The sequence below is a fragment of the Mobula hypostoma genome, chromosome 13 (genome assembly GCF_963921235.1).
Source record: "Mobula hypostoma chromosome 13, sMobHyp1.1, whole genome shotgun sequence".
Lineage (NCBI taxonomy): Eukaryota > Metazoa > Chordata > Chondrichthyes > Myliobatiformes > Myliobatidae > Mobula > Mobula hypostoma.
Window position 1 is genome coordinate 9,870,510 of NC_086109.1, and position 27,600 is coordinate 9,898,109.

At 42.3% G+C, this 27,600-nt stretch overlaps 2 protein-coding genes across 2 annotated transcripts in view; both read left to right on the forward strand.

The window, feature by feature from the left end:
- LOC134355852 (uncharacterized) overlaps positions 1–23,217 on the forward strand; it is a 57,200-nt gene extending 33,983 nt beyond the window's left edge. Inside the window, exon 4 of the mRNA XM_063066356.1 lies at positions 23,008–23,217. Within this exon, the coding sequence (XP_062922426.1) occupies positions 23,008–23,217 (210 nt within the window). The remainder of the gene's footprint in view (positions 1–23,007) is intronic.
- LOC134355415 (solute carrier family 26 member 9-like) overlaps positions 23,172–27,600 on the forward strand; it is a 157,182-nt gene continuing 152,753 nt past the window's right edge. Inside the window, exon 1 of the mRNA XM_063065267.1 lies at positions 23,172–23,281. The gene's annotated coding sequence lies outside the window, so the exon portion shown is untranslated. The remainder of the gene's footprint in view (positions 23,282–27,600) is intronic.

Here is a 27,600-nt window from a genome sequence, read left to right on the forward strand (position 1 = left end):
AGTCCGGATTAGCATTAAGTTATACTGCCCCGTGTAGTTCAATGGCCTGGTGTAGAATTTAATTATACCGGCTCTCTGAAGTTCAGTGGTCTGGACTAGCACATTTTGAAAGTTCAAAGTCAAAGTAAATTTTATTATGAAAGTACGTATGTGTCACCATATACAACCCTGACATTCATTTTCCTGTGGGCAAACTCAGCAAATCTATAGAAGAGTATCTATAACACGACTACGATAGTCGATAGCAGAGGGATTTGGGGGTACATGTCCACAGATCCCTGAGAGTTGCCTCACAGGTAGATAGGGTAGTTAAGAAAGCTTATGGGGTGTTAGCTTTCATAAATCGAGGGATAGAGTTTAAGAGTCGCGATGTAATGATGCAGCTCTATAAAACTCTGGTTAGGCCACACTTGCAGTATTGTGTCCAGTTCTGGTCGCCTCACTATAGGAAGGATGTGGAAGCATTGGAAAGGGTACAGAGGAGATTTACCAGGATGCTGCCTGGTTTAGAGAGTATAGATTATGATCAGAGATTAAGGGAGCTAGGGCTTTACTCTTTGGAGAGAAGGAGGATGAGAGGAGACATGATAGAGGTGTACAAGATAATAAGAGGAATAGATAGAGTGGATAGCCAGCGCCTCTTCCCCAGGGCACCACTGCTCAATACAAGGGGACATGGCTTTAAGGTAAGAGGTGGAAAGTTCAAGGGGGATATAAGAGGAAGGTTTTTTACTCAGAGAGTGGTTGGTGCGTGGAATGCACTGCCTGAGTCAGTGGTGGAGGCAGATACACTCATGAAGTTTAAGAGACTACTAGACAGGTATATGGAGGAATTTAAGGTGGGGGGTTATATGGGAGGCAGGGTTTGAGGGTCGGCACAACGTTGTGGGCTGAAGGGCCTGTACTGTGCTGTACTATTCTATGTTCTGTGTTCTATGTTCTAGGGTCAATGAAAGATCAACCAGAGTGCAGAAGACAGCAGACTGTGCAAATGAAAAGAAAAGTGAATAGCAATAATTAACGAGAACATGAGGTAATGAGGTAAAGAGTCCTTGAAAGTGAGATCATTGTTTGTGGTAGCATTTCAATGATGGGGTAAGTGAGCCTGATTGTTGAGGAGCAGTAATGGTTCTTGAATCTGGTGGTGGAAGCTCTCAATAACATTACAGTCCAGAGTAGTATTAAATTATACTGGCTTTCTGCAACTCAGTGGTCCAGAATAGTACTGAATTACACCGGATGCCTGTAACTCAACATTTCAGAGTAGCGTTGAATTATACTGTCTCTCTGTTACTCAATAGTCAGGAGTAGCATTGAATTATATTGCCTCTCTGTCATTCTACAGTCTGGAGTAACATTGAATGATACCAGGAATGTGTTATTCAATACACTGGAATAGCCTTGAATTATACCAATCTCTGTAATTCAGTGGTTCAGATTAGCCTCAGGTTACACTGGCTCTCTGTAAATAAATGGTACAGATTAGCATTGAATTGTACTGACTCTCCGGAACTAATGTTCTAGAACAGCAAAAAAATTATGGGCAAAGAAATGGCAGATGTCTGGAAATGTATGGTCATAGAGTCATAGAGAACTACCGCATAGAAACAAGGCCATCGGCTCATCTAGTCCATGCCGAAACCATTTAAACCACTAATGGCCATCACTGGGACCATAGTCCTCCATATCCCTACTATCCATGTACTGTACCTATGCAAACATCTCTTAAACGTTGAAATTGAGCTCACATGGACCACTTGTGCTGGCTGCTCATTCCACACACTCATGACCCTCTGAGTGAAGAAGTTTCCCTTCATGTTCCCCTTAAACTTCTCACCTTTCACCCTTAAGACATGACCTCTGGTTGTAGTCCCATCCAACCTCAATGGAAAAAGCCTGTTTGCATTTACCCTATCTATACCCCTAATAATTTTGTATACCTCTATCAAATCTCCTCTCAATCTACTACTTTCTAAAGAATACAGTTCTAACCTATTCAATCTTTCCTTACATCTCAGGTCCTCCAGACCTAGCAACATCCTTGTAAATTTTCTCTGTACTCTTTTAACCTTGTTTACATCTTTCCCGTAGGTAGGTGACCAGAATTGCACACAATACTTCAAATTAGGCCTCACCAGCACCTTATACAACTTCAACATAACTTCCCATCTTCTGCACTCAATACATTGATTTATGAAGGCCAATGTGCCAAGAGATCTCTTTATGACCCTATCCACCTGTGAAGCCACTTTCAATAAATTATGGACCTGTATTCTCAGATCCCTTTTTTCTACCACACTCCTAGTGCCCTAGCATTCACTGTGTAAGATCTACCCTGGTTGGTCCTTTGAAAATGCAAAACCTCACAGTTGTCTGCATTAAGTTCCATCAGCCATTTTTCAGCCCATTTTTCCAGCTAATGAAGGTCCCTCTGCAAAGCATGATAGCCTTCCTCATGGTCCACTACACCCCCAATCTTGGTGTCATCCACAAATTTGCTAATCCAGTTAACCAAATTATCATCCAGATCATTGATACAGATGACAAACAACAAAGGACTCAGGACTGATCCCTGTAGTAAACCCCAAGTCACAGGCCTCCAGTCAGAGAAGCAACCCTCTACTACCACTCTCTGGTTTCTCCCACAAAGCCAATGTCTAATCTAATTTACTACCTTATCCTGAATGCTGAGCGACTGAACCTTCTTCACCAGCCTCCCATGTGGAACCTTGTAAAAAGCCTTGCTATAGTCCATGTAGACAGTATCCACTGCCTTACCTTCATCCACTTTCCTGGTAACTTCCTCAAAAAACTCTATAAGATTGGTTAGAAATGATCTACCACGCACTAAGCCATGCTGACCATCTTTAATCAGCCCATGTCTATCCAAATATTTATATATCTGGTCCCTTAGAATACCTTCCAATAACCTTCCTAAAACTGATGACACACTCACCAGCCTACAATTTCCTGGTTTCTGTTTAGGGCCATTTTTAAATAACAGAACAACATTGGTTATCCTTCAAACATCTGGTACCTCTTCGGAGAGGATGTTTTAAATATCTCTGCTAGGGCCCTGGCAATTTCTGTACTTGCCTCCCGTAGTGTCTGAGGGAACACCTTGTCAGGCCCTGGACATTTGTCCACCCTGATTTGCTTCAGGCTACCAAACACCTCCTCCTCTGTAATCTTACTGGAAGTTATGCTACTTTGCCTCACTTCTATAGACTCTGTATCTCCCTCCTGAGTAAATACAGATGCAAAGAGTGCATTTAAGATCTCCCCCATCTATTTTGGCTCCACACATGGATTACCATTCTGGTCTTCCAGAAGACCAGTTTTGTCCCGAGCAATCCTTTTGCTCTTAACATACCTGTAGGAATCCCTTAAGATTCCCTTTCACCTTGTCTGCTAAAGCAACTTTGTGGCTTCTTTTAGACTTCTTGATTACTTAATCAAGTATTCGCTTGTATTTCTTGTACTCTATAAGTACCTCATTTGTTTCTATTTGCCTATATCTGCTATGCACCTCCTTTTTTCTTTTAAGCAAGGCCTCAATATTTCTTGAAAACCAAGGTTCCCTACCCTTATTATTTTTAACTTTTATTCTTACAGCACATACAAGCTTTGTACTCTCAAAATTTCATTTTTGAAGGCCTCCCACTTTGCAAGTACACCTTAGCTAGAAATCAGCCTGCTCCAATCCACATTTACCAGATCATTTCTGATACCATCAAAACGGGCCTTTCTCCAATTTAGAATCTCAACCCACAGACCAGATCTATCTATGAGCATATTTATATTTTGAAGCTAATGGCAATGTGATCACTGGATGCAAAATGTTCTCCTACACAAACTTCTTTCACCTGCCCTGCCTCATTCCCTAATAGCTGATGTAGTATCACATATTTTCTCATTAGGACTTCCACGAAGGAAACGTTCCTGAACACATTTGACAAAGTTGACAAATTTGACATTTGGCATGCACTTTAGTAGAACAAATAAAAGTGTAGACTATTTTCTAAGTGGAGAGAAAATTCCAAAATATGAGGTGCAAAGGGACTTGGGAGTCCTTGCGCTGGATCCCTTCAAGGGTTAACTTGCATGTTGATTCAGTGGTGGGGAAGGCAAATGCAATGTTAGCATTTGTTTTGAGAGGACTAGACTATAAAGGCAAAGGTTTAATGCTGAGGCTTTAAAGGCACTGGTGAGGCCTCACTTGGAGTATTGTGAGCAGCTTTGGGCCCTTTATCTAAAAAAAGATGTGCTGGCGTGGAGAGAATTCACAGGAGGTTCACAAAATGATTCTGTGATTGAAAGGCTTATCATATAAGGAGAGTTAAAAGGCCTGAACAGATTAGATATGGCAAAGTTATTTCCCGTGGTAGAGGATTCTAGGACAAGAGGGCACGACTTCAGGATTGAAGGACATCCTTTTAGAACTGAGATGCGGAGAAATTACTCTAGTCAGAGGGTGGTAAATCTGTGGAATTTTTTACCACGAGCGGCTGTGGAGGCCAAGTCATTGGGTGTACTTAAGGCAGAGATACATAGGTTCTTGATTAGCCAGTGCATCAAAGGGTATGGGGTGAAGGTAGGGGAGTGGGGATGACTGGAAGAATTGGATCAGCCCATGATTGAATGGTGGAGCAGACTCGATGGGCCAAAAGGCCTACTTCAGCTCCTATATCTTATGGTCTTATGGAGAGTTTGATAGCTCTGGGCCTATACTCACTGGAATTGAATTGAACCCTATCGAATGGTGAAAGGCCTCGGTAGAGTGGATGGGGAGAGGATGTTTTCTACGGTGAGGAAGTCTAAGACTAGAGGACACAGCCTCAGAATAGAGGGTCACCCTTTTACAATTGAGATGAGGAGGAATTTCTTTATCCAGTGAGTAGTGAATCTGTGGAATTCGTTGCCACAGGTAGCTGTGGAGGCTAAGTAATTGGGTATACTTAAGGCAGAGTTTGATAGATTCTTGATTAGTCAGGGCATGAAGTGAGACAGGGAGAAGGCAGGAGATTGGGGCTGAGAGAAAAATGGATTAGCCATGGTGAAATAGCGGAGCAGACTTGATGGCCTAAATCTGCTCCTAGATCTTATGGTCTTATACTGGCTCTCTGTAATTCAATGGTTGGAGTAGCTTTGAATTATTTTGCCTCTCTGTAATTCAATAGTCTGGAATAGCATTGAATTACACTGGCTCTCTGCTACTCGACATTCTGGAATAGCATTGATTTATACCGACTTGCTGTAACTCAATGGACAGGTATAGTACTGAATTATATTGGCTTCCTGTAACTCAATGGTCTGGAGTAGTATTGAATTATACTGTCTCGCTGTAACTTAATGTTCTGGAGTAGTTTTGAATTATGCTGGCTCTCTGTAAATCAGTCTTCCAGATTAGCATTGAATTGTGCTGCCTCTTTGAACTCAATGGTTCAGATTACACCAACTCACAAATCTCAATGTTTTGGAGTAGCACAGAATTATACCAGCTCTCTGTAACTCAATGGTGTGAAGTAGTATTGAATTATACCGCATCTCTGTAATTCAATAGTCTGGTGTAGCACTGATTTTTTTTCTGGCTCTCTGTAACCGAATGGTGCAAGGTAACATTGAATTTTATCAGCTCTCTGTAATTCAATAGACTGAAGTAGCATTGAATTTTATCGTCCACTGTAATTCAATAGACTGGAGTATTGATCAATTATACAGGCTCTCTTTAACCTAATGGTCTGGAATTATTTTGTTGTTCCTCTTGTGACCTGTGGCACATCGGCTGGCAACTTTGCCGTTTCTTTAGCATTTCTCTGTTTTTTATGAAGCTGGGTTGCCAGCTCGACGCTCAACCCCCACGGATAGAAAGCGTGCAAGGAGCCGGCCAGATTCGAACTTGAGGCCATCTGCCTCGAAGTCTGGTATAGATGCCAATACACCACTGGCTGGCTTAATGGTCTGGAATAGCACTGAATTATATTGGCCCTCTGTAACTCAATGGACTGGAGTATCATTGAATTATACCAACTTTCTGTAGCTTTGCGGTCTGGGGTAGCATTAAATTACAAACATGGGAAATTATGCAGATGCTAGAAATCGAAAGCAACAAGTACAAAATGTTGGAGGAACTCAGCAGGTCAGGCAGCATCTATGGAAATGAATAAAGACTTAATATTTTGATCAGAGACTCTTCTTCAGGACTGAAAGGGAGGGGGATGACACCAGAGTAAAAAAGTCGGGGAGGGAAGTTGAAAAAGGATAGTTAGAAGGTGATAGGTGAAGCAAGATGAGTTGGAAAAGTAAACAGCTGGAGGGAAATGAATCAGGAGAGCGGACCATAGGAAAAAGGGGCAAAGGAGGGGTTGAAGGGGAAGGTAATAGGCAGCGAGATGAGGGAAGGGGCCAGAGATGAAAATAGAAGCCGAGGTGAGGGAGAGGGAGAAATCGCTATTCATGCCATCAAGTTGGAAGTGTTGTTCCTCCACCCTGAGGGTGGCCTCATTGTGGCATGAGTGGAGGTCATGAACCAACATGCCGGAAATGGAAAAGTAATCGGAATTAAAATGTTTGGCCACTGGGAAGTTCAGCTTTTGGTGGATGAAGCAGAGGAGCTCGACCAAGCGGTCCCTCAACTTACGACAGGTAATTAAATTAGTCGTTACAGAGAGCTGACTTCTCATTATAGCAGCTCGCTGTAGCTGAATGGTCTGGAGTAGCATTAAGTTATACCACCTATCTGTAATTCCATGGTCTTTTGTAGCATTGAATCTCCCTCACTATGGTCCCATGTAGCACTGATTTATACTGACTGTCTGCAACGCAATAGTCCACAGTGGCATTGAATTACACTGGCTTTGTGTAATTCAATAGACTGGAATAACATTGAATTAAACTGGCTGTCTATAATTCAATGGACTGGGATTAGCATTAAATTATACTGGTTCCCTGTAACTCTGGTCCAGAGTAGCATTGAATTATACCGCTTCCTGTATCTGGAGTCCTGATAAATGTTCTTAGTCCGAAACGCTGACTGTTTACTCTTTTCCATAGATGCTGCTGGCCTGCTGAGTCCCTACAGCATTTTGTGTGTGGGCTGGTGTAGAATTCGATTATACCTGCTCTCTGTAGTTCAGTGGTCTGGAGTAGCACCATTTAAAAGTTCAAAGTCAAAGTAAATTTTTTATCAGAGTGCATATATGTCACGATATTCAACCCTGAGATTTATCTTTCTGGGAGCACACTCAACAAATCGATAGACTAGTAACTATAACAGCAACAATGAAAGATCAACCAGAGTGCAGAAGACAACAAAGTCTGCAAATACAAAGAAAAATAACTAGCAATAAATTACCAGAACATGACATAATGAGGTAACGAGGCCTTGACATTGGTTGTGGGTATGTTTCAACAATGGAGCAAGTGAAGTTGAGTGTAGTTATCGTCTTTTGTTCAAGAGTCTGATGGTTGCGGAGTAGTAACTGTTCTTAAACCTGCTAGTGCGAGCTCACTGTAACATTGTGGTCTGCAGAAGTGTTGGATTAACCCGGCTCTCTGTAATTCAATGGTCCAGTGTAGAATTGAATTACACTGGGTTTGTAATTCAATGGTCTGGAATAGCATCAAATTATAATTGAATTATACCGGCTCTCTGTAACTCAATGGTCCAAAGTAGTATTGAATTGTATGAGCTGTCTGTAACTCAATAGTCTGGAGTAGCATTGAATTATACCAGTTCTCTTGAACTCAATGGACCAGAGTAATATTGAAATATACCAGTTCCTGTGCCTCACTGGTCCAGAGTAGCAGTGAATTGTACTGGCATTGTGAAACTCAATAATCTGGAGTAGCATGAAATTATACCAGCTCTCTGTAATTCAATGGTCTGATGTAGCTTCAAATTATACCACTCTCTTTAACTCAATAGATGGGAGGGGCATTGAATCATATCAGTTCTCTGTAATTTAGTAGTATGAATAGCATTGACTTATACCATGACGATTAAATATTTTTTATATGTTTTTGAGAATTGACCATCACTGTTCATACTGTGACTGAATAGGTTTCTTGTAGGTGCTCCAATTGCCTCCTTCATCCCAAAGAAATCTGGGTTGTTTGACTAATCGGCTAATGTAAATTGCCCTAGAGTGCAGGTGAGGGGTAAAATTTAGGGGGAATGAATGGAATTGTAGGGAGATTCAGAGTAAGAATCAATGTTATTATCACTCACTTAAATGAAACGAAATTTGTTGTTTTATAAAATAAGTAAGTGCAAAGGTATAGAATTACTATAAATTACAACAGCAGAGGAACAATGTGTTAGTGTTCATGGATTCATTGACTATTCAGAAATTTGATGGTGGAGGGGAAGAAGCTGTTGCTGAATTGTTGAGTGTGTGCTTTAGGCTCCTGTACCTACTCTCCGATGGTAATAACCAGAAAGTGCTATATCCCAGATGGTGAAGGTCCTTCGTAATGGATGCTGCCTTCTTGAGGCACTGCCTCTTGAGGGTACCCTCAGTTATGGGGAAGGTTGTGCTGGAGATGGTGGAGCTGGCTGAGTCTACGACCTTCTACAGAATAAAATGTAATCAGTGTAGAATTCAAAGTTCAAAAGTTCAATGTTCAAAGTAAATTTATTGTCAAAATACATATATGACACCACATTCAACCCTGAGATTCATTTTCTTGAGGTCATACTCAATTAATCCAATAAGCATAATAGAATCAATTAAAGACTGTATGAACAGGGCAGACAACCAGTGTGCAAGAGACAACAAGCTGTGCGAATACAAAAGAAAAAACAGAAGTAATGATTATAAATAAATAAGCAATAAATATTGAGGACATGAGATGAATATACTCTCCACCACGCATCAATTGAAGCTTATCAAAGTTTTAGATGCCATACTGAATCTTCACAAATTACTGAGGAAGTAGAGGTGGTTTCTTCGCAACTGGGCTTAATGTATGGGGCCCAGGACAGGTCCTTTGAATTGATAATTCAGAAATTTAAAGTTGCAGACCCTCTCCACGTCTGATCCCCTAATAAGGACTTGCTCATGGACTTCCAGTTTCCTCCACCTGAGGTAAATAATTAGCTCCTTGGTCATGCTGACATTGAGTGAGATGTTGTTTTGGCACCACTCAGCCAGATTTTCAATCTCCCTCCTATATTCTGATTCGTCACCACTTTTGATTCATTTAACAACAGTGGTGTCATCAGCAAGCTTAGATATGACATTGGAGCTGTGCTCAGCCACACAGTCATAAATGTAAAGCACGTAGAGCAGGACCTCGTCGTGCAGATGAATGTTTTTAATGTCAGTGCTGAAGCGATGGGCAGTATAGCTCTGTGAATCTGTGACTGCCACATCAGCTTTAATTGTCTGTTCTTCTTTGTCCTTGAATATTAGAAGTCGTTAAAGGTAATGACATGGAGCACATAAACTCACCTGGAAGTTCCAACCTCACCTGATATTAAACATCGAAACAGTAATTGCAAGAAACCGCATTGAACCTGTAGAGATTTCAGCGTGAACATAATATATAACCAGTGAAAAGGATTAGAAACCTTGGAAGGGGTCAATCTGTGAAGCACCATTACTGGAAATTCCTGGCAATGGAAAAAGGAGGAAAAGGTAGAGGAAGAAGCAGAAAACAGACCTGTTGGAGATTTGTTAGAAATTTTGTCAAAGCTGTCAACACTCAAACAACAAAGACAAGATTTTCTTCAGTTTTAACAATTTTTGTCTCTCCGTTCATGTTCAGGACTAAGGGCTGCCATCTTCTTACCCACAATTTTCCCCCTACCCCTTGCATGTATGCCCATTACAGGGAAAGTGTGCATCCCAACTAAATGTTTCCATAGCCCAAATGAACAGAATTCAACAATGTTCCATCCCTTTTATGTCTATTGAAAAAAAATAAAAAAAATAAAAATCAGTTTAAACGTCCATTAGGATATGGGAATTAGTTCTAACGTTTGATGTTGATACTATTCTTAAGGTACCAAATGCCTTGACTAAGTGCCTTCAGCAGCACAAGAGCTGGTGCTCCCTTCTTTGTGAGACAGTCATCCAGTTGTTCCTATGTAGCTGACCACAACACGTGATGAATTTTCTGTGCTTGGCTGAGTTCCTTGAGGCTACTTATCCTTGGGTGAAGTGTCTTCTTTGTAACTGATTTGGTGGATTTGATGACATCAACAAAAGAGTGGTTGTCTGTGTCATAAGTTTTTTGAAAAGTGTTCTTCTTTGAGTCAGAATAGAGCGTGACCAGATAAACGGCATTGTCAATACCTTCAGACCTTGCAAGGGTTTCTCCTGCTAGCGTCCTACGTACAACTCTTCAGAACCTTTGATTGCAGCAGGGAGGTGAATGTCTTTCCTCTTCTCCCATCAGTACAATAAAATGTCCCCCTTGAGTACCCTCATCAGGAAGATTTCGAAGTGAAACATCACTGCAGACAATGAGCCTCAGTGAGTCATCTTTTCCAGGCTGTTTTAACTTCAAGAGCACTTTTGCAGATAGAATTTTGCACACTATCTTGTTTGCCTCGTGTGAAGTTTATACTAAAGCATTTTTGGTGCTGGATACTAAGTTGCAGTCATCCAACATGCTGTCAAGTCTGCTCTGTCTTGCCAACCCTAGAACCTGACCTATCTTTGACCTGAGTTGCTCAGATTCAGCTTCAGTGAGGGGTGCGTCCTGCTGTATGGCATGTGAGGATTCAATGCGCACCCCGCTGTATGGCATGCGAGGGTTCCATGCGGATTGTCTGAAGATTCCTTATGTAGCCTTCCTTGATGCGTGCAGTGCTGAAGTATGTTTCCCAACTCGTTCACTCCTTGCAGTGCCCTCTAGAGCAGGTAGCTTGTTAGCCAGTACAGAGAGAAGGTTTGAATTCTGGCCAACACAAGCTGATGTGGGCTATAGCCATGTACATTGTGCATGGTATTCTTCGCCATAAGGGCCCAGTCCAGGGCTGTGTTCCAATCACAGCCATTGCTTTTCTTTACCTTCAGCATTATTTCAGTAAGCATTTGATTGTGTCACCGCAGAAGACCATTACTTCAAGGACTGTATGCCGTTGTTGCCTTTGTTTCAATGTTAAAGTTTTCTTCTACTTCTCTGAATATATCATTATTAAATTCGCCACCATTATCACTGAATACTTTCCAAAGTGGACCATGTATACTCATCTAGGAATGGATGAAGTTTTTCACTATCTCTGAGAGTTTCTTTGTGTTTACAATGCTACCGGCTCTGAAACATGTGAACTCAGCAATGACGTAGAGATAACATACTCATTGCTCCAGTTCAAGGAGATCTACGGCTACTGTTTCATTGTATCTAGATGCTAGTGGCAGCCCAACCACAAGCTTGAGTTTGGGCTTTCCAAACTTTTGGCATGTCTCACAGCTGCCAGCTATCTTCTTTAGAATGGAAAAATAGCCTGCATCTTTGTTGCATGAACTCCTGGGCAGTTTTTGAAGTCTATCAGTTGAATCATGTCCAGACTGCTCATGAGGATTGAGCAACACTTTGTGTTTCTCATATGTGGTCATGTTCTTTGTGACAGTCAGTACTTCATTCTCAGATTGATTCTCAGTAATGTTCTTATCTAGAATTTTCACACAGTAACGTCCAGAGCAGGTGAGCTCAAGAGGCATTGGCTGTTCAAACATTGTTGTCTGATCATTCTCCACATCCAGTGCTACCCCTGCTTTCTTTAGGGAAGTTTTATTCAGGAGTAATGGGATGTTCAATGGTACCACCTCTGTTTCAATGTAACATTTTGTCTGCCTTATTTTTGCAAGAATTTTCACTCTTTTGGTAAAATGTACAATCTTTCCCTCTCCAAATTTGAATGATACGTAATTGGGTGTATCTGTACTCACCAGTTTATGCACTTCATTCTGGTTGAGTTCACTTACAGAGCTTTCAAGCTATTTTTCTCCACACACTGTGTACGTACAGGTTGTATCAATAACAGCAGATGCTAGAGATTCTATCATCAAAATCTCTGCATCAGTTGTCTTTGCATTAGTATGTGATTCCTTGGCAAACAATGTGATATGGCACTCTTCTATACCTTCAGATTTAATATTTTCTTTATTTAGTCTAACTTGTTCAGTTCTTTTTGGACAGTTTCTTGCCCAGTGGCAAGTACTTTGACAAACTGCACATTTCAATCTCCTGCTACACTTGTTTAGTGAATTTATGCCACTTAACGGTACCCTCATCTGGTCACTCTGAGACCTACACGTGCTTCACTCTCGTTTCTGCTCCGCGAAGTATGCTGTTTCCTGACTCAAACTAATTCCAACTGTTGTCTTGGCAGCCTTTTCTCCAAAAATCTTCTTCAGTGCCAATTTCATATAAACAAATATAAGTTCTGTACATACAGTTAACACTAGCTGTCTGTCCTTTATGTCTAGACATGCAGTATCCAGCAATTTAAAAGCTTATACTGCATAAGGAAGTTCCATTTTGTATTTACACATATGTCTGTACTTTTGTTCAAGATCAATAACATAATCAGCCATGTTTCTAGAACTGTCTGTGGAAGTTTGTTGAAGTCTGAGTATGTCTCATAAATCCGGTCCTCTTCTTCTTTTTGAAACACTGAGTCAAATGTGTTTATTACTGTATTGATACCATCACCTTTGATCAAATTTTCCACTGAAATTCCCATCCCAGTCTCTCTCGCTCATCCCAAAAATGACAATACAACTGCAAGGGCCTGCTTCTTCTTCTTGAGCTCTGTAATACGTCCATATTCCAATTTCATTTTTCCAGCTGTCGTCGAATGCTGGTGGGATCCTAAAGCTGGAAACCATCCTCTGCTATCACTGTTAATGGTCAAACAACAAAGTCAAGATTTTCACTCCTTTTAACAACTTCTCTCTCTCTGTTCACGTTCAGTATGTAAAGGTTTCCATCTTTTTACCCACAATCCCCTTTGACCTTCGTACACATGCCCATAACAGGGAGAGTGCACATCCCAACTAAATGCTTACATAGCCAAGTGAACAGAACTCAACTGACTGATCTTCTTCTGACTGTTTTAACCATGGAGAGTCTGAACTCCCTTCCACACAAATAGGAGAAGCCTCGAGATCAACCTGCATAGAGATTTTTCAGGTAAATTAGGAAATATGCGAAATTGTCACCAAATGCTGGTGCTGGGAGAAACAGTAAGATGGATTCTTGACCTCACAATCTACCTGACTATGATACTGCACCTTATTGTCTGCCTGCACTACACTTTCTAAGTAGCTGCTGTACTTTATCTGCATTCTACTATTGACTTACTTGTTCTACCTCAATGCTCTGTGTAATGATTTGATCCATACGAATGCTATGCAAGATAAGCTTTTTATTGCATCTCAGTACATGTAACAATAATCAACCAATTCCAGTTCTATCACCACATATACTTCAGATATTTCCTTGAGTCCCACAGGAGCCATGACAAATGTGCCTCTTTGACAGCAGATCGACAGGTCCAGTGAGAGGCTCCACATTTATCAATTCAAAAAGAGCAGGAGTAATTTGCATATTTACTAATTTAATGAAAAATCTCCACACACATTGATCTACAGGAAACCCGTTGCAGGGTGAAATTATTCAGAAACAACTTCTTCCTCTCTGCGATCAGAACCCATGAAATTGACTTCATTATTCCTTTATCTGCACTATTATTTATTTTGGAATTTCTGGTTACTTTTGTATAAGTTGTTCTAGCCGGAGGTGGTAATGGGGATAAGCTCTCACTGCCTACTAAATGGTCCCAATGGTGTGTGCCTCAAATAGTCTCTGACAGCCAAGTTCGGCTCCTGGCCTTCAGAGGTGGCTTAGCAACCAAGACTGGTAGAGCGACTTCTAATGGCAGGAGAAAGGGCAAAGGCACTTTAAAACCAGTCACTTCAGGCAGGGCTTGTCAGCCATGGTAGGCAGGAAAACTCTGATCTCAAACTTCCACTGCCTTGTGGCTATACCCACTCATGGGGAAGGCTTCAGGAGTAAACCCCAAGGGAAAAGTCTAGAGCAGCAGTCCCTAAGGCAGCCCTACATTGAGTTCAAAGTGGACTGGAAACTCCTGAGACAACACGGGTGCCAAACTGTATCGGTCTCTGGTTTTCCTTTGGGTTTCTCAGCTGCATGGAGAGGTGGAGCTTGCTACATGGCCAGCAGCTTGCTCTCTATATTGTACTGCCCTGGCTTGCATATCCAGACAGTTGGGGTGCAGCATCCATGGTTGACGGCAACCAACGGAGGCCAACACAAAAGTAATTTTTGTATTGTTGCTGCAAAAGAGCAAATTTCATGTTGTAAGGCAGTGATAGTAAATCTGATACTGATTCTAATTCAGATTTAGATTTAGATTTTGATTTTGATTCTGATTGTGAAAGGAAGCTCGGATCTGTCATGATTAAAGCAATTTGGTAGACGCATTTGAGCACTTTTCCAACAGTGCGTTACCTCCAATGAAACACACACAAAATGCCGGAGGAACTCAGTGGGTCAGGCAGCATCAATGGAAAAGAGTAAACAGCCGACATTTCAGGTCCCTGCTGACCCCATAGTGCGTTACCTGTAGTGAATTTGTTATATGGTTTGCAATAGGGCAGATTGACTTGGGTTTTATCGTGGCTAGCATAGTTTGTTAGCTGTCTTTGCCACCTTGTCAGTCTATGCAATAAGACCATAAGACATGGGAGCAGAATTAGGTCATTTGGCTTATAGATAGATAGATAGACATACTTTATTGATCCCGAGGGAAATTGGGTTTCGTTACAGTTGCACCAACCAAGAATAGAGTATAAATATAGCAAAATAAATCCATAAATAATTAAATAATAATATGTAAATTATGCCAGATGGAAATAAGTCCAGGACCAGCCTATTGGCTCAGGGTGTCTGATCCTCCAAGGGAGGAGTTGTAGAGTTTGATGGCCACAGGCAGGAATGACTTCCTATGACACTCTGTGTTGCATCTCGGTGGAATGAGTCTCTGGCTGAATGTACTCCTGTGCCCACCCAGTACATTATGTAGTGGATGGGAGACATTGTCCAAGATGGCATGCAACTTGGACAGCATCCTCTTTTCAGACACCACTGTCAGAGAGTCCAGTTCCATCCCCACAACATCACTGGCCTTACGAATGAGTTTGTTGATTCCGTTGGTGTCTGCTACCCTCAGCCTGCTGCCCCAGCACACAACAGCAAACATGATAGCACTGGCCACCACAGACTCGTAGAACATCCTCAGCATCGTCCGACAGATGTTAAAGGACCTTAGTCCTTTATCAAGTCCTCTTCATTAATTCATCGTCCCCCTCAACCCCATTCTCCTGCCCTCTCCCTGTACCCTTTGACACTCTGATTAATTGAGAACCTATCAACTTACGTTTTAAATATGCCCAATGACTTGGACTACACAGCACTCTGTGGCAATGAATTCCACATATTCACCATGCTCTGGCTAAGGACATTTTTCTCATCTCTGCTCTAAATGGACCTCTCTCAATTGTCTATTTACCCCCGGTCCTAGACTCCTTCACTACAGAAAATCTCCCCACATCCATTCTATTCAGACCTTGCAAAATTCAATAGGCTTCAGCGAGATCTCCCCTCATTCTTTTAAACTCCAGCGATTACAGGCTCAGAGCCATCAAACGCTCCTCATATGTTATCCCTCCCATTAATGGCATCATTCTCGTGAAGCTCTTCTGGATCCTCTCCAATGCCAGCACATCCTTTCTTAGATAAGAGGCCCAAAACAGCGCACAATATTCCAAGTGCAGTCTGACCAATACCTTATAAAGCCTCAGCATTATATCCTTGTTTTTGTATTCTGGTCCTCTCAAAATGAATGCTAACATTGCATTTGCCTCCCCTATCTATGATTCTATGACCTCTGACTCAACCTACAAGTTAACCTTTAGGGAATCCTGCACAACGACTCCCAATGCTCTCTGCACTACTGATTTTTGAATTTTCTCCCCATTTAGAAAATGGTGCATGCCTTTATTCCTTATGCCAAAGTACAAGACCATGTACTTCCCTACATTATATTCTATCTGCCACTTATTTGCTCGTTCACTAATCTAAGTCCTTTTGCAGACACCCAGGTTCTTCACCACTGCCTACATCTCTACTCATCTTCATATTGCCAACAAACTTGGTCACAAAGCCGTCAATTCCTTCATCCAAATCATTGACACATAATGTGAACAGAAGCGGTTCCAACACTGACCCCCATGGCCCACAACTAGTCATGGGCAGCTAATCAAAATAGGCCCCCTTTAATCCCATTCGTTGTCTCCTGCCAGTCAGCCAATCTTCTATCCATGCTAGCATCTTTCCTGCAATACCATGGATTCTTACCTTGTTAAGCAACCTCATATGGTGCGCCTAATCAAAGGCCTTCTGAAAATCCAACTAAACTACATCAACCAACTCTCGTTTGTCTATCCTGCCAGTTATTTCCTCAAAGAATTCCAACAGGTTTGTCAGGCAAGATTTCCTCTTTAGAAAACCATGCTGACTGTGGCCGAATTTATCATGTGCCTACAAGCACCCTGAAACCTCATCCTTAATAATAGATTACAAAATCTTTCCAACCATTGAAGTCATGCTAACTGGCCTATAATTTACCTTCTTCTGCCTCCCTCCCTCTGTAAAGAGCAGAGTGATGTTTACAAGTTTCCAGTCCTCAGGAACCATGCCAGGAACTATTGATTCCTGAAAGATCAATACCAATGCCTCCACAATCTCTTCAGCTACCTTCTACAGAAGATGTTCAGAACCTGTGCATAGTCTATCTGGTCCAGATGACTTATTTATCTTTAGATCTAGCGGCTTCCCAAGCACCTTCTTAGTAATAGCAATGACTCTCACTTCTGCCCCCGACACTCTCTAATTTCTGGCATTCTGTCATTGTATTCCACAGTGAAGACTGGCACAAAAAATTATTAAGTTCATTCGCCATTTCTTTGTCCCCTGTTACTACTTATCCAGCACCATTTTCCAGCAGGCTATTATCCACACTCACCTCTCTTTTACACTTTAAATATCTCAAAAATCTTTCTGTATCTTCTCTTATGTTATTGGTTAACTTCCCTTCATATTTCATCTATTCTCTCTTTATGGCTTTTTAATTGCCTTCTGTTGGTTTTTTTAAAGCTTCCCAGTCCTCCACTTTCCCAAACACGAGGAAATCTGCAGATGCTGGAATTTTAAGCAACGCACATAAAAGTTGCTGGTGAACGCAGCAGGCCAGGCAGCATTTCTAGGAAGAGGCACAGTCGACGTTTCGGGCCGAGGGTCCTGACGAAGGGTCTCAGCCTGAAACGTCGACTGTACCTCTTCCTAGAGATGCTGCCTGGCCTGCTGCATTCACCAGCAACTTTTATGTGTGTTGCTCCACTTTCCGATTATTTTTTGCTATCTTATATGCCCCCTCTTTTGTTTTTACACTGTCTTCAACTTCCCCTGTCAGCAACAATTGCCTCATCCTCCCTTTAGAATACATCTTCATCTTTAGGATGTATCTTCCCTGCACCTTCTGAATTTCCCCGAGAAGCATCAACCATTCCTTTTCTGCTGTCATTTCTTCTCGTGTCCCATTTCCAATCAACTTTGGCCAGCTCCTCTGTCATGCCCCTGTAATTCCCTTTACTCCACTGTCATACTGATATATCTGACTTTATTTTCTCCCTCTCAAAATGCAGGGTGAATTCGATCATATTATGATCACTGTCTCCTAAGGTTTTCCTTACGTTAACCTTCCTAATCAAATTGGGTCATTACTTAACACTCAATCCAGTATTGCCATTCCACTAGTGGACTCTCTAAAAAGCCATTCTACAAATTTCCTTTCTTGGAATCTGGCAACAACCGGATTTTCCCAATCAACCTGCATATTGAAATCCTCCATGACCATTGAACCATTGCCCTTTTTAACATACCTTTTCTATCTCCCGTTGTAATTTATATCGTACATTCTGGCTACTGTTTGGAGACCTGTATGTAAGTCTCTTCAGTGTCTTTTTATCCTTGCAGTTTCCTAACTCTACCCACACAATTCTACATCTTCTGATCCAATGTCACCTCTTTCTAAGGATTTGATTTCAGTTTTTACCAACAGAACCACCCCAAGTCCCTTGCCACCTGCCTGTCCCTTCGATACAAGATGTATCCTTGGATGTTGAGCTCCCAACTATGATCTTCTTTCAGCCACAGCTCAGAGCTGCCCACAACATCATACCTGCCAACCTCTGACTACCCAACAGGATCATCTACCTTATTCCGTATACTGTGTCCATTCAAACATAACACCTTCAGTCCTGTATTCGTCGCCCTATTTGATTTTGCCCTCTTGTTACACTCTAGCCCATCGTACTGACTGCAATTTTGCCCTATCATCTGCCTGTCAGTCCTCACAGTCTCACTACACACTGCTTCTACTTGTGTACCAACCTAACACTCTGATTTCCATCCCCCTGTCAGTTTAGTTTAAACTCTCCCCAATAGCTCTTGCAAATCTGCTGCAAGGATATTGGTCCCCCTCAGGTTTAGGTGTAACCCATCCCTTTTTTAACAGGTCATACCTTCCCCAGAAAAGATCTCAAAAATCCAGAAATCCGAAACCCTGCCCCATTTACAAATTCCTCAGCCATGCATTCATCTGCCAGATCACCCAATTCTTACTCTCACTGGCATGTGGCACAACAGCAATCCAGAGATTACTACCCTGGAAGTCTTGCTTTTCAGCTTTCTGTCTAATTCCCTGTTTTCTCTCTTCAGGGCCTTCTCCCTTATCCTACCAAAATGCAACATGATTTCCAGTTGTTCACCCTCCCCCTTTAGAATGCTGTGGACCTGATTTGAGACATCCTTGACACTGGCACTTGGGAGACAGCATATTATCTGGGTAATACACACACAAAATGCTGGAGGAACTCAGCAGGCCAGGCAGCATCTATGGGAAAAAGTACACTTGACGTTTCAGGACGAGACCCTTCAGTCCTTCGAAGGGTCTCGGCCCAAAACGTTGACTGTACTTTTGTCCATAGATGCTGCCTGGCCTGCTGAGTTCCTCCAGCATTTTGTGTGTATTGGTTAGCTTTCCAGCATCTGCAGATTTTGTTCAAAGTATATTTATTATCAAAGTATGTATACTATATAGAACCATGGCTGCCTGCAAGAAGACGAATCTCAAGGTTGTATATAGTATGCATACTTTGATAATTTATACACTTTGAACTTTGATTATCGAATCCCCTATCATTACTGTACTCCTTTTCTTCCACCTTCCTTTCTGAGCCACAGAGCCAGAGACCTGCTTGCTGCAACTTTCCCTGGTGGGTCCCACCACCCAACAGTATCCGAAGTGGTATACTTGTTATTAAGGGGTACTCTGCACTGGCTGCCTATTTCCTTCCCCTTTCTTGACAGTCAGCCAGCTGGTAACTAACACAAGGTTGACTCAAACCCACTTGCAGGCAGAGAAGACCCAGCCAATCTCCCAGGGCACTGTTTTGAAGAGTTATCCACAATGACATGGACAAAATGTATTACTGTCATGCTTTCTTAAATAGGAGAGTGCATGGTTGTTTATACGATCTTTAATTAATTATTAGTTAATTGCCCATTACTCCACTGGCATTTAGGGCAACAATGAAGATCCTCCATCTGTCTGTCCTTGGCCACATAAAAGGAATCTTCATTGCTGTTTCTGTGACAGTTTCTTTTACCAGTCAGTGTTGTTAGCCCTGAGATGAACCCCCAAACCTGAAGCACCAGTGGAGCACTTTTAATCTAGTCTCTACGTTTTGACCTGCTTGGCATGGGTGATCCTACCAAGAGCCACAGCATAAAGCCCTGACTCCAGCCAACATTGCTTTCTGTGTCATTGAGGCATGATTGAGGCCTCCAAACCCTATGACAAGCTTGTGGTCCTCTTGGAGGTTATAGGATCTTAAACATAGAACATAGAATACAGGCCCTTCGGCCCACAATGTTGTGCCGACCCTCAAACCCTGCCTCCCATATAACCCCCCACCTTAAATTCCTCCATATACCTGTCTAGTAGTCTCTTAAACTTCACTAGTGTATCTGCCTCCACCACCGACTCAGGCAGTGCATTCCACGCACCAACCACTCTGAGTAAAAATCCTTCCTCTAATATCCCCCTTGAACTTCCCACCCCTTACCTTAAAGTCATGTCCTCTTGTATTGAGCAGTGGTGCCCTGGGGAAGAGGCGCTGGCTATCCACTCTATCTATTCCTCCTAATATCTTGTACACCTCCATTATGTCTTCTCCCATCTTGTGTGAAAATTGGTAACTCAGACTTGGTCATTACATTCAGAAATGTTTTACTAGATGTAAATCATGTTGCCAAGTCCTGAAAGTATTTTCTAATTACCTCATAGATATACAAAAGATCATAGGGAAACAGAGGCATGTATTGAATCTTAATAAATTTAACTCTTTAGATTTAACAGTGAGAGAGAGGAACTCAGCAGGTTGAGTAGCATCTAAGGGGCAAAAGAAATTGTCACACTTTCAGGTAAAATCCCTACATCAGAAAGAATTGACAGCCTGAGACTCCGACAATTCCTTTCTTCCACAGATGCTGCTCGACCCGCTGAGTTCTTCCAGCAGATTGGATGGCGCTCCAGATTCCAGCATCTGCAGATTTTTATTTTCTCTAATTCACTGCAGTATTGGTTTATTCTAATCATTGACTCTGGGGGTGGGGTTGACTTGAGGAAAGAATAGAGGGGACACCTATTGCGATTCCCATTTCCGTTCTGACGTGTTGGCCGATGGCCTTCTCTTGGGCCAAGATAATGCCACCCTCCGGATGTATGAATAACACTTTATATTCTGTCTTGGTACTGTGCAACCTGACGGCATAAATATTGATCTCTCAGTCCGGTAACCAAATTACACCTCCCCCCCATTCCTCTATTCTCCATTCTGACCTTTCTCCTCACCTGCCTATCACCTCCCCCTGGTGTCCCCTTTCTCCTATGGTCTACTCTCCTCTTTTATCAGATTCTTTCTTCTCCAGCTCTTTACTTTTCCTACCCACCTGGCTTCACCTATCACTTTCCAGCTATCCACTTTCCTCTCACCCCTCCTTTTTTCCTGGTATTTTTCCCGGTATTTTTCCCCTTTCTGTTCAGTCCTGAAGAAGGGTCTTGGCCCAAAACTTAGATTGTTTACTCATTTCCATAGATGCTGTTCCTCCAGTATTTTGTGTGTGTTGCTTTAGAATAGGGAGGTATTTCATAGGCATACAAGAGATTCTGCAAATGTTGGAAATCTTGAGCAACACACCCAAAGGCTGGGAGAGCTCAGCAAGTCAGGCAGCATCTATGGAGGGGGATAAAGAAACAGCTGATGTTCTGGGCTGGATCCTTCAACAGGATGAGAAAGGAAGGGGGCAGAAGCCAGAGTAAGGAGGTAGAGGGAGGGGGAAGCACAATCTGGCAGGTGACAGGTAAAACTAGGTGAAGTGTATGAGTGAGGGAGGGGTTATGATGTTTATTTTATTTAGAGGTGCAGCGCAGATCAGGACCTTCCAGCCGAATGAGCTGCGCTGTCCCAACAACTTACCTATTTAACACGAGTCTAATAACAGACAATTTACAATGTCCAATTAACCTACTAACTGGCACGTCTTTATAAGAAGCTGTGAGGTGATAGGTGGAAGAGGTAAATGTCTGATGAAGAAGGAATCTGATTGGACAGGACAGTAGCTATGGAAGAAAGTAAAGGAGGAGGGGCACCAGAGGGAGGTGATGGGCAGGAGAAGAGAAAGAGTAAGAGGGGACCCAGAATGGGGAGTGGGAAAAGTGAAAAAGGGGAGGGAGGAGAAGTTACGGAAAGCTGGATAAATCAATGTTCATGCTGTCAGTTTGGAGATTACCCAGACGAAGAATGAGGTGTTGCTCCTCCAACCTGAGAGTGGCCTCATCGTGGCAGAAGAGGAGGCCATGGATAGACATGTCACTATGGAAACGGGTATGCGCATAGGTAAAGGAATTTATATCTTGGTTTACTCTAATGGAAGAGGGCCTGTGATGTCATGCTATGTCTGTAGGCGAACAACTTTTGAGGAAAAAAATCCAAAATGCCAGCTGCTGAACATATAGGACTGTAATCAAGGTGTTTGAATTTTGGTGGGGCACATCTGTGATCATAATTCTCACATACTCAAAACTGTGAAGTTCTATGACAAGTTTGTCTTTATAAATCCATTGGTGACATTTTGCTGGAACCCAAAATATATCATTCAGGTATTCCTTTAGAACTTCTGTAATAACTTTCAGCTCATGCATTTAATAAGTAGAATGCCCATGTTTTTAATGATACAATATATGACAAATAGAAGTGTGGAGACCATGGACAATCAACTCACAGATGGTATAAGGTATCGTTACTTTTGGAGATATCCAGACTGTCTGTATCATGGTCTGGTTTGGCATTGCAAATGCATAGGAAGCTGAGTAGATCATGGACTCAGCCTGATAATCAAGATCACATTCCTCCTCACCATTGGTAGTATCAAAAGGAGGAGCTGCCACAAGAAGGCAACATCTATCATCAAAGACTCCCCCCCCCCCCCCATCTGGGCCATCTTCTCACAGCTACCATTGGACAGGAGGTACAGAAGCCAGAAGTCACACCCCACCAGGTTTAAGAAGAGCTACTTCCCTTCAACCGTTTGCTTCTTGAAACAACCAGCACAACCCTAATCACTACAGTTAAGCATAACTATAACTACATTGATGACTTCGCAGTAAATTGCACTTTGTGATTTCTTTTTGTCTTCTTTCTTGTAAAATATCTGTATAATTTACACTTGCTTTAATTGTGAATGTTATTTATCTGATGATACATGCCTGTGATTGAAAGATGAGCTTTATTTGTCACATGCACACCGAAACATACATTGAAATGTGTCACTTTGCGTCAACAGCTGCTGGGGATGTGCTGGGGGGCAGCCCGCAAGTGTCGCTACACTTCCAGCACCATCGTAGCGTGCCCGCAACTCACTAACCTTAACTGTACGTCTTTGGAACGTGGGAGGAAACCGGAGCACCCGGAGGAAACCCATGCGGTCACAGTACAAACTCCTTATAGACAATGGGAGGAATCGAACCCTGATCGCTGGTCACCTACGCTGTAAAGCGACCGTGCTCACCACTACGCTACCATGCCGCTCTAACCTTGCAGCTACCGTGTTGCTGCAGGTAAGCTTTGTTCATTGCAGCTGTGCATACACCTACTTGTGCATATGATAATAAACTCGACTCTGACCTAAAGCAGATTCAGAAAGGAAATTCCCTTCCCTAAGGAAAATTAGTGAACTAATCAGCATTTTTGACAACCCAGTGTCTGTCTCCCTCTACAGATTCATGACACAACACATCTGCTTAGTCAACACATCTTAGGCAACAAAAATGTTAATTGTCTGCAGTCAATCAAAGCTAATCAAATCTGAATACCAAAAGTTGGTGGATAATGGACTTAAACCTGATACCTGATTAATGAAGAAATGTCATGTGTGTGCTTTTCTTAAGTCTGTTCAAAGTTCAAATTACATCAAACCCCAGAACTATTTTATAATGCTTAAAAAGATTTTAAATGATTAGATTAGCTTTATTTGTCGCATTTACATTGAAACATACAGTGAAATGCGATGTTTGTGTCAAGGACCAACGCAGTCTGAGGATTGTGCCCGATTCAGCCCACAAGTGTTGCCTTGCTTCCGGTGCCAACTCAGCATGCCCACAACTTACTAACCCTTATCATCCTGTACATCTTTGAAATGTGGGAGGAAACTGGAGCACCTGGAGGAAATCCACACAATAACGGGGAGTGGCGAGAATTGACGGCCCAATCACTGATCGCTGGCGCTGTAAATGGTTGTGCTAACCACAACGCAACCGTGATGAACTTTAGATGTCCTAATCTCCCTTGCTGAGGATCTTGCACTATATTTGCCGACTATCACTGTACCATCTCTGTAATGGCAGCATTATTCTACCTTCCCTCAACACCTCCCTCCTTTTATTCTGCTCTGAGAATCCGTACCTTCAAGCCTTTTCACTTCCACCTATCATATCCCAGCTTCTGACATCATACCCATTCACCTGCCTATCACTCACTCACCTGGATCCACCAATCACCTGTCAGCTCAGAATCCAATACCTTGCCATGAAAAGACACCTGGATAGGCTAATGGACCCGTGTACCATGAACCCTCTGATGAAGTTCTGAGCTTGTCCTGATTCATTCCACAGTTAGTAGGTGTCCTGATAACCTATGTCCTTAACAAGTTCTTCGACAGTTCTTGAGTAAACAAGAAAGCTGAGTGCAAACCCTTACAGTTCTCCCCTTGATGGCAGAGAGAAGAGAAAGGGCAGTAGCTGGGTGAGTTGCCTTCACTGAGTTCAAATCGTGAAACAGGAAGGCAGCAACAATCTGTACCACAAATAGGAGTGTTTCACTGACTAGATGCGTCAGTATCTGGTACAACAATTCAAAGGCACAGGAACGTAAGAAGCTGCAGAGAGCAGTGGACTCTACCCAATACATCACAGGCACATCCTTCCCCACCATTAGCAGTATCTACAAGGAGGCGCTGCCTCAGATGGCTCCATAAAAGATCCCCACCAGCCAGGTCATGCAGCTAGCATTGGCCAGGAGATAAAGAAGCCTGAAGTCACACACCACCAGGTTCAGGAGCACATACAGTACTTTTCTTCACCCATTCTGTTCCTGAGGCACCATTATAATCATTATCCTCGAATAGCAATACTATGAACACTTTGATTACGTTCCACAACTATAGACTTTTTTGTTCTAATTGTCTTCTTGCTTGTATAATTTATACTTCATTGGTATATTTCTTTCTTGTGAATGCTGCTTAAGTGATGATACAGGTCTGTGGGGCGTGAAAGATTTTCACCGCACCCGTCCACACGTGAACTTCCGCAAATGACAACAAATTCAACTTTGACTCATCAGAGACAATGATAAATGGGTTTCAGCCCAGAACGTTGACTCTTTATCCCTCTCCATAGATGCTACCTGACCTGCTGAGATCATTCATCATTTTGTGTGTGTTGCTCTGGATCTCTAGCAAATGCAGAACCTCTTGAGTTGACCATTATAACTGTGATGTTTTCCAATGGTTCCCAAACTTTTCTATGCCATTAAGCAAGGGGTCCATGGACCTTAGGCAGGGAACCCATGTAGCGGAGTTTTAGATATATATTTCCTGTAACATTAGTAATTATATAACCCAACTGTAACCCTGTTAACCTAGTGGAAATGTTACTTTTTCAGCCAAATGAGGTCCTGTACAATTTTTATCCTGCATCATCCCACAATCTCTTTTATCTCTTACCATCTTGTATCATAGCATTAGGACAAGGACTGTTAGGATGGGAAAAAGCTTCTTCCTTCAAGCCGGGAGACAAGTGAACTCCTTGCCATCACACAGGTCTCATTCATGTTTGAAGTGCCAGTAGCATTATACTGTTTACTATTTCTCCTTCCCACCCTCCCCCCACCTTCTTTATGGGGCCTCTGCCCCTTCCCTCTTCAGTCCTGACGAAGGGTTCCGGCCCGAAACGTTGACCGATCTTTTCCACGGATGCTGCCTGACCTGCTGAGTTCCTCCAGCGTGTTGTGAGTGTTGCTTTGACCCCAGCATCTACAGAGTATTTTGTGTTTACTGTTTACTATTTAACTTGTGTTTCAAATGCACCTTATGCTAGTCAATCTTCTGGAATGTATTTTATTATTTGTGGTTATATTACTTTGTGTGTTATGTGTGAGTTATATGTACTATGTTGTGTACCAGAGGAATGTTCAAGTCAAGTCAAGTCACTTTTTATTGTCATTTCGACCATAACTGCTGGTACAGTACCCAGTAAAAACGAGACAACGTTTTTCCAGACCATGGTGCTACATGAAACAATACGAAAACTACACTGAACTACATAAAACAACACAAAAACTACACTAGACTACAGACCTATCCAAGACTGCATAAAGTGCACAAAACAGTGCAGGCATTACAATAAATAATAAACAAGACAATAGGCACAGTGGAGGGTATAGTAGGTTGGTGTGAGTCCAGGCTCTGGGTATTGAGGAGTCTGATGGCTTGGGGGAAGAAACTGTTACATAGTCTGGTCGTGAGAGCCCGAATGCTTCGGTGCCTTTTGCCAGATGGCAGGAGGGAGAAGAGTTTATATGAGGAGTGCGTGGGGTCCTTCATAATGCTGTTTGCTTTGCGGATGCAGCGTGTGGTGAAAATCTCTGTAATGGCGGGAAGAGAGACCCTGACGATCTTCTCAGCTGACCTCACTATCCGTTGCAGGGTCTTGCAATCCGAACTGGTGCAATTTCCGAACCAGGCAGTGATGCAGCTGCTCAAGATGCTCTCAATATGACCTCTGTAGAATGTGGTGAGGGTGGGGAGTGGGAGACGGACTGTTTCTTTTGGCGGTATACATGACAATAAACACGAACTTGATCGCACATCTCCTTGTTGTCACATCGCTCTGTGTGGCAGCTTGTGTACACAACATGGCTGCAATATTTCCCAGAATCCCATGTTGTCAGAGCTTGGAAGCATGGTGGTTAGTGCAATCGTTTTATAGGGCCGATGATCAGTGATTGGGGTTCAATCCCCACTGCTGTCTGTACACTCTACCCATGACCGCCTGGGTTTCCTACAGGTGCTCCAGTTTCCTTCCATATATAACCATATAACCATATAACAATTACAGCACGGTCCTTCTAGTCCACATCCCAAAGATGTATAAGTTATGGTTAGTGAGTTGTGGGCATGTTATGTTGGCGCCTGAAGCGTGGCGACATTTACAGGCTGACTCTGGCAGATTTGATTTGACGCAAATGATACGTTACACTGTATGTTTTGATTTACATGTGACAAATAAAGCTAATTTTTTTCTCTTTATCTCTTTGCATTCTAAACCGAAACCTGGAATTCAAAAGCTGTCACTGGCCGCTTGATTATGATTAAACATCCCGCTGACTTGTCATTAACCTTTATGGAACAAAATCTGTTTTCCTTATCTGTCCCTGTATTCATGATTCCAGCCTCGTATCAACTCAGTTCAGTCTTAACTCCTCTCTGATGTAGTTTGACCAACCCGGTAAGTCAGGTCCAACAGAAACTGACAAATGAACACCAGTCTGACAGTGACCCACACGCCAATGAATGCTTAAACAATGATACAAATTATTGGCAACATCCAAAAAAACCCATTCATCCATCTGTACATTCCTCATTGCTACATTTTGCATTTTACATATACTAAACCACTTACTCAAATGAATTATTAGAAATCATCTGTCATAGATAACGAGTACAATGTAGCTGGCATTCTTCATTGTCTTAAAATAGCCTGGAGCTTTCAAAATGATTTTTACTGGTTTTTACGGAACTCAGTTGAAAGAAATATACAGAGGCTGTGCTACTTCCCGACTCACAGGTCACCGAATGGCTTAGTCCTTTCTTCCTTAGTCC